The sequence below is a fragment of the Glycine soja genome, chromosome 13, assembly GCF_004193775.1.
Source record: "Glycine soja cultivar W05 chromosome 13, ASM419377v2, whole genome shotgun sequence".
Classification (NCBI taxonomy): Eukaryota; Viridiplantae; Streptophyta; class Magnoliopsida; order Fabales; family Fabaceae; genus Glycine; species Glycine soja.
The window spans coordinates 24,660,018-24,675,983 of record NC_041014.1 but is presented as its reverse complement, the minus strand read 5'-3'; the positions used below and the strand labels follow the sequence as shown (position 1 = coordinate 24,675,983).

At 33.9% G+C, this 15,966-nt stretch overlaps 1 protein-coding gene across 1 annotated transcript; it reads left to right on the top strand.

Moving 5' to 3' along the window:
- Positions 1–9,079: 9,079 nt before the first annotated feature.
- Positions 9,080–10,563, top strand: LOC114381836 (probable membrane-associated kinase regulator 4). The gene has a single exon (XM_028341060.1). The coding sequence runs from the start codon at positions 9,167–9,169 to the stop codon at positions 10,235–10,237; it is 1,071 nt and encodes a 356-aa protein (XP_028196861.1). The 5' UTR covers positions 9,080–9,166; the 3' UTR covers positions 10,238–10,563.
- Positions 10,564–15,966: the final 5,403 nt, after the last annotated feature.

Below are 15,966 nucleotides of genomic sequence, written 5' to 3'. Positions count from 1 at the left end.
GCACAAGTATGTGTTGGTATTTTTTTATGATATTCTTATATATAGTCCTACATGGTAGGAGCACATTTCCCATTTGCAATCTGTTTTGTCCCTATTGATTCAACATTTTTCTGTGGCCAATCAGAAGAAATGTTCATTCGATCTTACTTTAGTGAAGTATCTTGGTCATATAATCTCTACTCAATGAGTCAACATGGACCCCTCTAAGGTTTAAGTTGTTCTTAAATGGCCACGACCCCAAACTACGAAGGATGTCAAGGGATTCTTGGGCCTTATGGGCTATTACCGTTGATTCATCAGGTACCATGGTAAAATAAATCAACCTTTGATAGGGCTTACTAGAAGGAAGGGTTCTTTTGGAATGAGGAGCAACAACTTGCTTTTTATCAGCTCAAGCAATGTTTGTTTACCTTTCTGGTATTGGTTTTGCTAGATTTCTCCAAGGATTTTTTTTATTGAGTGTAATGCTTCCGGAAGGGGAATTGGCATTGTTCTTATACAGAATTGACAACCTATAGCTTATTGTTAGTCATCATTTATGACTAACTTTTGTATAGAAAAGTTTTATAAAATATTTATCTTTTCCCTAATTTATGGTTCTTTTTGTAGGTTTGTACATATTTTTAGGTTTAGTTTAATTTTGTTCAGTAGAAATGCCCAACATTGTGAATTTAATGTGTTTCAACTTCAATTTCAGGTAAAAATGATGAAGATTATGAAGGCTTGCAGTTGGTGTCTCGCTAAGCGAGGCTTGTACGCTTAGCGAGAATCACGCGCTAAGCGAGACACTCAACCCGCTTAGCGAGTTGGGAGAATCTAGAGGAGAAATTGAGAAGCATCTACGCGCTCAGTTTGTCATCAGCTCGCTCAGTGAGACGTTTGTCTCTTCCCGCGCTAAGCGCGCCCAGCTCACTCAGCAGATATTCACTAACTCGCGCTAAGTCCGAAAATGGCGCTAAGCGAGCCTTCGAGGACAGAAAGCCCTTTTTAAGACTGAAGTTGGAAAAATCAAGGGGGTGCCTGAATTGGGACGGAGAAAGCAGAACAGAAGCGCAAAACAAAGCAAGGACGCCAAAAATCTCAGCTTTCAAGAGGATCTTAGGTTTAGGAGTAATTTCTAGGTTCCCAGAGGTGGAGGAGACATCCCTACCACTGTGTAATATGTTATTTTCTTCTTAAACCCTCATCTTGTAGTTGAAAAGTGTTGTCTCGTGATGGAAGGCTAGGTATATCTGTTGGAAAATTCTGTTGAAACTTGATGAAAATTATTGATTATCTATTTAAAGTTGTTTTTATGTGTTCATTGTTTCTATTTGCACTTAATTATTGCATGTTTCTGGTCTGATCACCCATTTGTGTGTAAAGTTAGGATTTTTAACATTGGAAAATATATTAATCCTTAGAACTGAATAGAGCAGGGCTAGATAACTACATTGCTAGACATAGAGTGTAGGGTTTTAGTTTTTGATATGCTGTGATTATAATGTTATTCGGTTAGGCTAAGTTCGACGAGACATCTGAGAACAATGTTTAATTAGAATTAGTCCATTCACGCGAGGAATCAATGTTTGATATTTTAGTCTTCAGCATAGAACACATAAATAATCTTAATTAGAGAAAAAAAAATTTAATTACATCAAACGTTCAGTAGAAGGACCCAATGTTTTAATCATTTGTTTTCTCTCTCATTTTAATAAGCGTATTTGTAGTTATTTTAGATTTACAACATATACATCTTTGGTTTAATTCTGTTTACATGGCTTTATATCAATGTTTGCTTGCTGAATGAAACTTCACCAAATGAAACAAGTTCCCTGAGTTTGATACTCGGTTTCTTACCGTTTTATTATTACTTTAACGACTCGGTACACTTTCCGATAAAGTTCGGGGTTGTGAAGGGCTTGAACACTTATTTTAGTAAAGCATTGGCAGATGGGATTCTCTCTAAGTCAGTATACGAAAAGGAGGTCATGGCTTTGGCTCTTTGTGTCCAATATTGGAGACATTACCTTTTAGGGTGAAACTTCAAGGATTACACGAATCATAAGAGTCTCCGTCATTTACTTCAACAACGCATCACCACTACAAACCAACAATGTTGGTTATCCAAATTAATGGGATACCAATTTGAGGTCTAGTGAGTCCAAAGGCATTTATGTTTGAAAGACTGATCAAGATCCTTAATTATTTTGATTAGATGCAAATAAATACAAAGAGAATATGTTACATGATCTGCGTTTGAGGTTTTTCAGACGATAAGCAAATAAGATCATGATTTGACATTGCATATTTATATGATATTTAATACATCATTTATTACTCGGTGTTTGAGATTCTATCTGCAAAAACATTCTTCTGGGATCTGTTGAATCTTATGAAGAAAAAATTAAGTTAAGATCTGATATACCATCAAAAGACGAGCTCTACTATGCAGGAGCTACTCTGACACAAAGATGTGACCATATACTATAATATTTTGTACATGTAAGCCTCAAAGGAAGAGCTCTCGACATGAAGAAAGGACGTGCATCAAATGCACCCAACGATCTCTTTTTATCAGATGAAGATCAAAGTAAGATCTACCTGTTATAAGACAACGAATATCTAAAGTCAGAGGCCTGTATAAACCAGAAGTTTTTGAAGATTGATAGAGTTTTATCTTCTATGCATAATTTCTTCTACCCTTCTTCTTCAACAAGAATTTCTGAATATTTTCTTGTAAGATTAGCAAAGCTTTCAAAACACCTTGAGAGAAAAAGACTAGGTGCTTAGATTGTTTAAGCGCCTATAAGGTGATTGTGTGTTAGTCTTTGATCCATCTTTCATCACAAATCTTGTTTGATTTGTTTAGAGCCAATAATGGCTTGGTCGAAGAAAGAATAATGGATGTTGATCAAACATGAGATAGAGTTTGATTTGTGTAAGAGCCAGAAGTGGTTGTGACACAATACTTGTAATCCGTGAAAAGTTAGTGAAACTTGATGATTTACGAAGAAATGGGGGTAGCCTCAGTGATAGAGACAAACCAATATAAATCTTTGTCTCTATTTATTATTTTTTCTTTTTCGTTTGTTAATTGATGTTGGGACTAAATTATGTTTTAACAATTATAAGACAAACTGCGTCTTTGAAAATTCATTTTTCTCATCGTCTGAAGTGTGTTCTTGTGATAAAAGGTGACTTGCCTTCTTATAAAGTTACCTATACAAATGAAAAATCCTATTGTTTTTAAAAGATTTGAACAATTACTTAAATCACAATTCAACCCCTCCAATTCTTGTTTGTGATATTTGCCTTTACAAGGTCATTTACAAGCCTAGACCTGAGAACAAAGTAGCAGATGCCCTGTCTTGACAATCTGTTCCTATTGAATTTCAAGCAATCTCAGTCAGCTCCTATTGGATGGATTTTCCAAAAATTAGGGAGGAAATCCATAACGACTCATTTCTGAATCACCTCATGGAAACATTGCAAACAGACCCGACCACACTTCTAGACTATCTACTACGTGATGGTTTAGTTTTCTTCAAAGGTCGCCTCATGTTAGGTTCTTCCTCAGTTTTGATACCCACCTTGCTTGCGGAATTTCACGAATCAATTCTAGGAGGACATTCTGGGTATACCAAAACTTATTAGCGCTTTGCTGCTACTGTTTTCCGGAAAGGGATGAAAAACACAATCATGGAATATGTCCGTCACTATGATGCGTGTTAATGGAACAAATATCATGCTATATCTCTTGCGAGTTTACTTCAGCCCATTCTTATCCCCTAAAGTGGTTTGGGAAGATATTTCTATGGATTTCATCATTGATTTGCCTTGTTCTCACGGGTTTGAAGTCATCCTAGTGGTTATTGACAGGCCCTCCAAATATGCACATTTTCTGCTTTTGAAGCACCCCTTTACAGCCAAGACGATAGTTGAGGTTTTATCAAGGACATAGCTAGGTTGCATAGGTTTCCAAAATCCATTATTAGCAATCGCGCATGAGTACGTCATACCATCCTTGAACAAATGGTCAAACTGAGGTGGTGAACAGATGCTTGGAGACATTTCTGCGTTGTTTCTCTTCTGAACAACCAACAAGGTGGTCCTTATGGTTATCATGGGCAGAGTTCTGGTATAATACATCCTCTCAATCAGCTATGGGAAAATCTCATTTTGAGATTGTTTATGGCTGACAACCTCCTTTGATGTTGTGATATTTGGTAGGATAAACCCAAGTAGAATATGTGGCCTCCGTGCTTCTTGACCGGGATGAAGCTCTCCGACAGTTGAAGTTTCATTTGCATAGGGCGCAACAATCTATGAAGAAAGTTGTTGATGCTCGTCATCACCAAGTTACTTATAAGGAAGGCGACTAGGTATATGTTAAACTCCGTCCTCATCCTTAGCAATCTGTGGTTTGCAAGATCAATCCCAAGTTATCCCCATGTTACTTTGGTCATTTTTAGATTGTATCACGTATGGGAAAAGTGGCATACAAACTGCAATTAGCCCCCTTTTGCCTGCATTCACCCTGTTTTCCATATTTCATAACTTAAACGGACCTTGAAGAGTGGTGTGGTGATTGCTAACTTGCCCCCTAGCATGGAGGTGAGAGATTTAGACCCCCTTACTCTAGAGGCCATTTTGGATACTCGTGACAATCATTGCAATGGAGCTCTTTTTCCTGAATGGCTCATCCTGTGGAAGTCCCAGCCAGTCGAAGAAGCTACCTGGGAGTCCGCTACTGCCATTCAGACTAAGTACCCTTCTTTCTACCTTAAGGACAAGGCAAATTTTAGAGAGGGTGGTAATGATGGGATCCAACCCAAGGAGAAGTAACCTTTTTAGGTTTATGTCCATAGGCCCAAGAGGTTAAATGGGTCTAATTAGGAGTAGACTTTTTGTGAAGGGAATAAGTTGGTTTGAAAAGAGAGTTGCTAAGAGAATTCTGTTATAAGGATAAGGGGTAATGATTGTGGGGATACGGATGAATTTGAAAATGAAAATAGTAGTAGTCTAGAGAATTTTCTCTAACTTGGAGTTGCATTTGCTCTCATATCTTTCTGTGTTTTCTTTGCTTGTTTTCCTTATTTTGCAACCTCCTCGGATACAAAACGTATCAGATTAATATGTATGGAAAATGTATGTGTTCGGACTAAAACAAGTAATTTGTAGGTGTAGAAATTGAAACATAAAGATTGTGCCATATACAAATCAAATGAGTAATTAAATCTAAAATATATATTCAATTTTATGTAATATGCTAAATATTAAACTAATATACTCATAAAGTAATATGCATTTATAATTAAATAATTCAACCACATATTTAAGTTCAACAATAGACATAATTTCTCTATTGGCTTTCAAGGAGTTTAAATTGATTTGACTGGTTTCAATTACTTTCTTCTTTTACTGATAAGATTTGGTTTTCACTTAAATGATTGTTGATTTAAAGTGTATGGGGACATTTGTTGTAGTAGAATGGTACTAGAATTTCTTTCCCTTTTTTCCCCTCCTTCCAGCAGACATCAGTGGTAGTGGTACTATTGTTTACTTACCCTCAAACGAATAACTTCCATGCATTTCTGGTCATCATGAAAGCCAATTATGAAAAGTAAAATAGCCTTTTGAAGGAAAAAGGTGAAAGGAAAAAGATAAGGTTGATACCATTTGGGCTCACTTGGAAGGGAGGGTGTAAGATAGGAAGAAGGAGAGCCTTTATCTCTGCAATGACACTCTCCATTAAATCCGGCTACTGCCAATCTTGTTATGTGGCCCATTATTTCTCTCTCACAATTAGCCAATGACCTTTAAAATAAAAGGGCCGTTCTTGAAAAAGTGATCATGTGACGTAGTTTGATGAGAAGCACGTGATGTGGCACTGACATTTTTCTAGTCCTTTAGTGATGATAAAGAAAAGGGTCTGAAATCAAGCAGGCTTTTCTTTTTCCCTTCCCTCAAATTTGCCATAAACTGCACTTGGTATTTCACCTTCATGTTATATAATATGCATTTTGCTTTTGTATAATGCTTGAACTCTCATTTTTAATTGAGAAATTCTTACATTACCACATCAGTAACAAACTAACAATCATATGATGTCATGAGTTTTTAACTTTTTATTGTTTTTGTGGGCCTTCTTTTCAGAATCCATCATATGGTTCATATCAGATGAGTGTCTCAGCATTGGGGAAAAAAAATATTTACTCTTAAACCAGAAAAGAAGCAACACTCTTTCTTTATGAGAGTTTTACTTAAACTCAACTTGGGTTGGGGAATCTGCTTGAGACTGGGAACTCGGCAAAGGGAGACAAAAACAACTGCCCTCAAGCATTAGTGGCTTTTTTAACCTCTCAATCTCGAAACCAACGCTAGCTAGCCCTTCTGGTTGTGATTGTAAACTTATAGTTATTCACCACTTCGTTTGTCCTATGGTATAGGCTATAGGATCCTATTTGTCACTTACCAATTCATTTTTGTATTTGTTTATAGGTCAAGCCTCAAAGTTTGAGTCCCCAAATCAGTAATATAATATAACAACAAGCAAAGAGCCAAAGATGAAAGATTAAAAATAGCTTACTTGCATTACATTTTGACCTGGTCAAATGAGCACATCACTTACCACAACCGTGAATTATTGCCCATGAGCCAATTGAGAATGAGAGATGGAAGGGGCCTTCCAAAAGGACGAATAATGTAGAATTGGTCAGTTATAGATGAGGCATAAAAGGTAAAGGAGAAAAACAAAATTCACTTCCCAAATTTCTTGCACCTTATCGAATGAGCAAATTGCAAGACACTTGTCTTCTTCATAGAAAATAAACATTCCTAAAGGAATCCGTGGGTTAATGAAGAAAAAAAACTGAGAAGAGTTTTACTTTTAATATTTAATATAAAAGTTTTTACATTATGAATCAATAAGAAATCATGATAAATATGACTTTTGAATTAATTATTATAAAAATTAGTAAATTTATTATATGTGATACTTCATAATTGAATGATAATGTAAAATCTTTTTAGTGTCATTTCAAACCTGAGATAAATTGTGTTTCGTTTGCTTAAGTCAATATTTATATTAACCATTTCAAAGTTTCAATCATTATTTACGAGTAAAACACTAAAGTGTCCTAATTAACAAATGAAATACATTACAGCCTCTCATACCCGTATTTGCAGGCCAGTACCCTTAATCATGTATAAGTGGATAAGGATATATGTAGACTAGACAGGGATGTAGATTCATTTCATTGAGACCTCCCTAGTAAATGTATCATGTACCTGCTTCCTCACTAGGTTCAATCTAGTATGTGAATCATTCGATTCATACTTTGTTTATCATGGAACTAATTGGAAGGTTTAGTGCGTTACATTGAAACTCTCAATAAAAACAAGGCCAGTGTCAACATCTTCCTTTGAGTTGCAGATTCTCGGCTTGTACCTTGACGTATCGAACTAAAATGGAATAGGACAATACAAGAATGAAAGTGTTCATCTAACACATGGCTTTGGACCAATTATGTTAACCACTAATTACGGAAGATTCATTATAGGGACTGAATTTGAATCTCATGTGCCGCTTAAGTAGAACTTGCCTTAACCATTTCCACTCAAAGTAATTGTTATTACTCAATAAACCAAATCTAAATCTATCATGGGAAGGGTATGAATTACATCATGGATTGAACTTGTAAACAAAGGAGAATAGGGAAAAAGGGAAAAGAAAAAGAATAATGAAAGCAAACTAGGTACTTTCAAGGATCATCATTGCTCTCTTTATTACTACTTTGAGTCTTTGACAGATACTGGTGGGGATAGCTGCATCTATCTCTACGGTGCATTCATAGGACCTTGGAGGTAAATAAATAATGGGAAAAAGAGAGAGAAAAAAAGAAAAAAGTATCAATGGGAGTTTTTTTTTACTTATTATTCAAAATATATATATATATATATATGATAAATTTATTAAATTTCATAAAAATTACTTAAAAAGTTAAACTTTAGGATCTGATTCCTAGAGTAAAAAGAAATAAAATAAATATAAATTAAGATAAAAAAAACTTAAATTAAAGTATACTATATAAAAGTGAGACTCATATTATTTTATTTTTTTTTTCTTTTTCCACTCAAATCCTAAAGATCCTTAATGACTCTATATTGATATGGTGTATAATAATTTTATATTATCATTCAATCATATATTATATATAATAACTTATAATTAAATGATAGTGAAAATAAAAAATTTTATATTATCATTGCTCAGTTTATATATATGATAAGTTTATTAAATTTTAAAAATTAATTAAAAGTTAAACTTTAGTATCTGATTGCTAGAGTAAAAAGAAATAAAAAAAAATAAATTGAGATAAAAAAATTAAATTAAAGTATACTATAAAAATGAAACTCATATTATTTTATTATTTTTTTCCACTTTTAAAGATCCTTAATGACTCTATATTGATAATAATTTTATATTATGATTCAACCATATATTATATATAATAACTTATACTTAAATAATAGTGAAAATAAAACTTTTTATATTATCATTGCTCAGTTTTTTAGTAGGACAATATATAAAACGTTTTATACAGTTAAACATAAGAAGTTAAAAAATAAATAAAAATGAACCCCTTCACACATGTCTACTCAGTCAACTAACATTATCTCTCCATGTCACAGGACCACAAATTTGAACCCCATTCAAACTTTTTCGAATATTTCGGATTTTTCACAGTTATGCATGTTCTTCTAAGAGCCAATAACTTTTTATACACTTGGATACACTAAAATGAAGAATAAATAAATTAGCAAGCCAATGACTGCTCAGTAGGGGAGGGGGGAATTCAAAAGATAAAATAATACCTCCATGCTTGAAAAGCAGCATACATACTTATATAAAAGTATCATTTCTTTTACATTAACGTAGAGGTATTTATTTCGAAAAGTGGAAGAGTAAAGTGAAGACAAAAGGGATAAGATTAATATCCAATAATTAAATTAACAAAATCTTTTTTTGTATTACGAAGTTTGGCAGCATCACACCTCTTTTTAAAGAATACCCTGCTCTCTTTTCCTTGCGGAAGCTCAATTTCCCATAGGCATCTATCTCCATACTCTGACAGACACACAAAATTTGAGAGAAAAAAAACCATCATCACAAGAGAGTCACATGAGAATTGAAATGGCCACAAAACAAGTTACTTCTATGGTTCATGTAGATGATGACTACATTGACATGGAACTATGTTCCTCCCCAAACTTCTTCTCTTATTCCCTTAGCTCTCCACCATCCAACAGAGAGTTTGAATTCCAAATGAGTGAAAAAGAGTCATCAACTTCTCCAGCTGATGATCTCTTCTACAAGGGAAAACTCCTTCCTCTTCACCTTCCCCCTCGTTTGCAAATGGTTCAAAAGCTCGTAGAAAACTCCACCAATGCCAACTTTGAGTACATCAAATCAGATTCAGCTTTGGAACACAGAACCTTTCCCTTCACCACTGACCTTAGAGTGCCTTCAACAAATGCCAACACCCCTTTTGAATCCAACATCTCTCCTTCAGAATCACGCCGTGTGAGCAGTGATGTGAGCCCAAATGAATACCAACTGGGGTGGTTTTCTGACATGAACAAGTACAACCTTATTGGTGATCTTCCTAAGAAGTCTTGGCCCAAGAAACTGAAACAGATGAAGCAGTTCTGGCTTGGTCAGAGACTCAAGGCCTCAAGGGCTTACCTGAAAACTTTATTCAACAAATCTGGTTGCTCAGACAAGTTCTGCGCCAGTGCTGCAGCAAGCAACAACATTGGAGCGGAGAAGAAGTCATCAAGGTGCAAAGAGTGTCAGAACAAGTACATGAAGGTTGCAAGGAGAAACCCTTTTGAGAGTTTCTATGATGGCAAGCACCAGGTAACTTGTTCTATCATGAAGAGCATCAAAAGAGAGATGCTTGAAGTTGAAGATGATTTCTGTGACCACAGGAGGTCTTTCTCTGGGGTTGGTCAGCGACATTGTTCCACAAAGGCTTCATCTTTGTCCACATCTTCATCCGGGTCCTCTTCTTCGTCTTCATCTTTTTCTTTCAGCTCAGCTGGGTACTATGATTTGCAACTTTTCAAGAGGAGCATCAGCGCGAATTATGAGTTGGAAAGTTCAATTGAGGGAGCCATTGCTCATTGCAAACAGTCTCTGCAGCAGTGTGGTTCAAAGAATGGTTCGGATGATAGCAGGATTTGTTCTTAATTTGCTACCAAAATGCAATTGGTGGGAATTAGTGAATGGCCACACTAGCCAACACCATAGTGTGTGTGGGTGTGTAGAGGGGTGATAGTGTTGACTGTTGAAAAAACCTTGTAAGAGAAGAAAGAGGCATTTTTAGTTGAAATGCTGTAGCATTTTGATGGAGTTTACTGTTTAAATTAATAGCTTGGGTTTTCCAGCATTAATTTGTTAAAAAAATAAGATAAGATTCTTCTGCTCTAGCTCTCTTTCTTGAACTGCTGTACATGTTGCATACTTTCCCAGGTGTAGAAGTAGAACTGAATCCCTTAGCAGATTCATTATTATTAGCTCAGAGGAGTAATTCGTTTAAACGAAAGTGACTTTCAAATTTTCAAGAGATCCACGCTTATGACTAATGAACAAGAGGATTCACCATGGCAAAATTGCTCCAATAGGTATTTGCAAGAGTCTTGTCATTTTTAGAAAGAAAATACTAATCGTCCCATATTTTCAGAATTCTCTCAATAATCCTGCGTATCGCGTACTGTATACTGAACTTGCCTTATCACATTTTGGGTTCTTTTTAAAAGAAGTCTTATTATAACAATTTTAAAAGCCACAAATTGTGTGCGTATACGAGCCACTTACTCGTACTACGTACCTGGTATCTATGCCTTCCCATTTTGGGATGGTAGAAGGATAGAAAACCTAGAGTAAAAAATAATAAATGTGATGAAAAAGGAAATGAGGTGTAAATGAGATATAAGAATAAGTATTCATATTTTTATAATAATCCTTTTCAGAAATAGGTCCAAACCTCTTGATTAACCTCTTTATGGTTTGTATTATGGACTTATGGTCAATTTTATGGATTTGGGCTTTTAACATACAAAAAGAAAACCATCACTCATAAAACCTACTTATGTGCTGTTAATTGACCTTTTTTTTTTGTTTTATTTTAATTCACCGTTGTAAAAAAGTAAGTCTTTTTCCAGAGTCTCTCATTCTGAAACTGATCCTTCTTCCCAAGGTAGATTCCCATTAACTGCTTAAGATTGTCTGTCATTATTCTCTCAGTGTTCAACAGATATCAGATAGACTATATAGTACTTTACAAAAGTGATGAATGGCATATTTTATGCTCCCACCTTTCCTTTATTTTTTAGTTTTCTCTATAAAGAAGAAAAAGTAAAAAGTTATTTGAAAATTGGAATAACCTCCATAACAATATAATAAAATAAATGAGATGTCAATGAAAACTGACCTTGTCACTAACAAAAAAAATAAAATATTACAGCCAAAAACTGACCTGGTCACTGAGTAAAAAAGAAAAGATTGCAGCCATTCTTTTTGTACAGCAAGATAAGCTCAAAGAGATAAAGGGATGGAATAGCACTCTCAATTTTAAAATGTGGAAATCATGGTAGGTTTCTCTATAAAGAAGAATAAGTGTAAAGTTATTTGGAATAACCTCCATAATATAATAAAATAATGAGATGTCAATGAAAACTGACCTTGTAACTAACCAAAAAGCAAATATTACAATCAGAAACATCCATTTAATTTTGTAGAGCAAGATCGATCAAAGAGAGAATAGTGAAAATCTTATTTTTAAAATGTGGAAATCATGGTGCATTTGGTACCTGAAAGCTGTTGTTTGGCCACTATATACTTTATTGAGAACAGTCATGATTACTAATAGTGAATTCCCAGCAAAGCAGCATGGTTGACTGTAGATTAAATTAGCTCAACTAGTGATATGAATCCTCATCAACTACCTAGTGCAATTATGCATCCTTATTGCAATTACCGAAGTATATCAGTAACTGAAAATGATTATGATCACAAAATATATATATGTGGCCAGCATCAATTTTAAAAGGACCAAAATAATAATAATAGTTACAATTTCATTCTGTAATGTAATGGTCCCACCCTCAGCTAGCCCGCGTGGTGCATGTATTCTTAAAACTCATCATCGTATGTATATGTGGTTTTAGTTTGGCTACATTAAAATCTGTATTCTATAAATGATATAAAAAACAAAACCTAGTGTACAGCTTTACTGGCAGACAATTGAACCTCTCTAGGCGTGCAGTTCCCTCTTTCAACTTGATTTTGACTAAACATTAAAATACGCGTACATAGTCTCAGAGGTTGAATCACATGCGAAAGAACTGAAGTTGCAAATATACGTGAATGCTGTGGCGCACCAATTATACAAACACATAGAACAAGCACAAAGAACAAGCAATTCTTTTCCCCACCACCAATGGCTTAATTGTCCTAATCAAACGATAAAGGTAGCAAAGGTAGGTGCTTTCTCTATTCTGTCCATATCTCTAACTTGTTTTTTTTTTTTTACTTGACAAATGTCAATGTATATATTAAGATGTTTGGAAACATGTTCCTAGCGCAAATTATTGTGTTAAGAGGCCATAAGACGTGGAAGCTATAATTGATAACTTTCATTGAGACCTGAAAAATCACATCAAATGTTTCTTCGATGAATGTGTAACTTAACACGTACTGTGTGTTTGAATGAGAGTTGGAGAATTAATTTTAGATTAATTTTTATGTATTTGGTTTCATGTTACATAAGATTTTAAAATTAATTATTGATAATTAATTATAAATTGAAATAACCTTAAATAACTTTGTGTTAATTAGAAAATTTATACCGAATTTTTCTCTTGACTTTATTTTATAATGAAAACATCTAAACATAAATTATATCACTTTAAAATCAATTTTAATCTAAATTAATTTTATTTAAAATTAATTTCATCAATGCTCATTTAAACACACTAATTCTCCAGGTTTAAATTCTAACGATTACAGCGCAAGCCTAAGAATGACTTATTTAGTGTGCGTTTGTTTTTCAGTCTACACGTTTCTATGCCCATAATGTCAATCCATGTCTCTACTGTCATTAGCATCTTCAACAGACATTTAAGGCTTGAGAACGATAAAACAAACACACCCTTATATTACAGCTAGCATGTTTGGTTTGGCTGTGAATCTCCAAAATAGGAAAAATTGAAAATGATATGACTTTTTCTTCATTAATACTACGGAAACAAAATCGATTTACGCTACCCACCACCACCCCTGAACACACACCTAATACACAACACAATTAATCACTCACTATTACTGATTTGGATTCCAGACATGAAGTGGAGTACTAAGTCCTAACATAGAAATCTCATGAAAGGTAAATTCTTATTCAAGAAACTGAGATAAACCAATTAAATTCAGTAGTACATCCTCAAATATTCAAATGCAAGTTGCTCCTACATGTGCATGGGGGGTGATCATGGGATGGTTTGATCGTTTTGTGAAAGATTTATGAATGACAGTCCATCGAATGGAGACCGGGTGTCTAGGGCACATGCAAAGACACATTGATATAGAATGTATGCAGAAGAGTGAGCATATCTAGAGTACCCCTTGAATGAGACCTGCACCCTAGCTAGCTAGGGATAGAGGTGATAGATGTGAATGTTTATGGGGGCCTGGTATAGGGGTATTCCGATTTGCAGCCCTTATCATGGACCATTCTAGATGACTTGTTATAGTCTTTTCTAGTAAGGGGTTAATCTATTTTGGACTATTGTAGTATTTACTAAATAAGTTAGTTTAAGAATTTCTTAAAACTTATTTCTATAATTAAAATGTTTAATTTTAGGTTGCTTAAAATATCTTTAAGTTTAAAAAACATATTTAAATAAATCTAAATAATATAATATAAAAGAAATAAATTATTGTATTAAATTTTTATTATAATGTTTTGAAATTATACTTATTGATGTATTTATGGGTTTACTACTTTACTATTTTTTTATTCATAAAATTTTTCAAATTTTTTATTTTAGTCCTTAATATAAATTTTGATTAGTTAATTTTTTTTACCTTTTTCTTTGTTATTATATTTTTAGTTGTTGTAGTGAAATAATAGTATTAATTGATGACGTAATAATAACTTTAATAGTTTATTGTTGTCAATGAGTCTAATGGAATATATACATGTTTTTAATCTCTCATGTTTAGAATAATTGATGATATGAGAAAGAATGGTGTTTTGTTTAAAACACATTTCAGAAGAAGTATCAGTATATTGTTTGTACTTTTAACTAAATATCAGTTAATTTTTCCCAACCACAATTAAGATAATTAGATGATAGAACCTGATGAAAAAAGTAAAAGTTCACTTATCTAATTAAAATTATAAAAAAAAAAATCACGTACCTATATGTTTTGGCAGCTTTTTGGTTTTTTTTTTTATTAAAAAAAAAACATTGGCTAAATAGCTTGTTGGAAACTATCGATGCTTACTTTTGTTTTAGTCATGATTAAATCCATCTTTTGCTTAATTTACCTAGTAAAGGGCTTTTGTATTTTGTAACTCAGTGAGTCCAATAATTCAGTTGTTGAGTCCAATAGATTTGCTACATTGTCTAATAACTATTTTTTTTGGTACAATAGCTAACTGAATAGTATTTTAACATGATATTAAGAGTGCCATTGATTTTTACAAGTCCTCTATGTTTTAGTTTTTTCCCATTAAGTTTTAAAAGAAACTTTTTCATTTTTATGTTTTCAAATGATATCGTTTTGATCCATTTCAACGGTTCGTAACAAGCATTACTGTCCGTTGACATGCTCTGTAACTGGCTTAGGTGGCATGTGCATTAGGTCCACTTGTTCTACTGGAGTGGAATTAAATTTAAATTATTTTTTTATTTGTTGGGAATCTAAACATTGCATTTTGATCACAGTAGGAGGCAAAAACTACCTTGAATCAATAAATTATTTCTTAACATATTTTATATAAATAATTTAGAAAATGACCTAAATTTACAAAGAAAACTGAGGATACTCTCTCGACAGTGTGAAAAGAAAGATGAAACAACCAAGGAATCAGGCCATGGTGAGAGTGAGAGAGTCACATCACATTTCAATACCATATTTCAATCATGTGTCCAAAATAGAAATAACATACTATTTATCTTCCTTGACGATCTGCGTGCATAAGATACATCATATTTCTTGTCAACCGCTCGTTAGTAATGACTAATGATCAGTAACCCTTGTTATCAATTATGAACATGATCAAGTATACATGGCAATGGGGTGGGTCGGGTATGGGTATTGTTTCCCTAATCCCTTATCCCGACTTCTCAACATATCTCCATGTCCGTACCCGATACGCGACGGATTTGAGTTTATTGTCTCATCCCCGTACCCGTCGGGTACCCGTTGGGTATCGGGTATCCCCAACCCCGTTTCACACACCATTTAGAAAAAAAAATTGTAAAAAAATATTAAAATTTGATTTTAGAAAAAAATAAATTGGTTGTTAAACATTTATTTTTAACTACTTATATATCAATAAATTTATTATAACGCGTGTGTCTACATAAATAGTTAAGAAAATAATATTAAATTATGTAAAAATTCTAAAATAAAATTAACTAGTAATAAAAATTATATGCCTTTTGATTAAATTATGCAAAAATTCTAAAGATTTTAAGTGGCGGGACGGGTTCGGGTTCGAGGTCGGGACGGGTCTAGTAATCCCATACCCGTACCCGTACCCGACTTTTGGTTATCGGAGAAAACCCGAACCCATACCCGATCAACTCGGGTATTACCCGTCAAAGTTGGGATGGATTCGGACGGGTACGGGTTTTCTTGCCATGTCTATGATCAAGGTTATAAAAGTATGGATTCTTTATAACATTTTT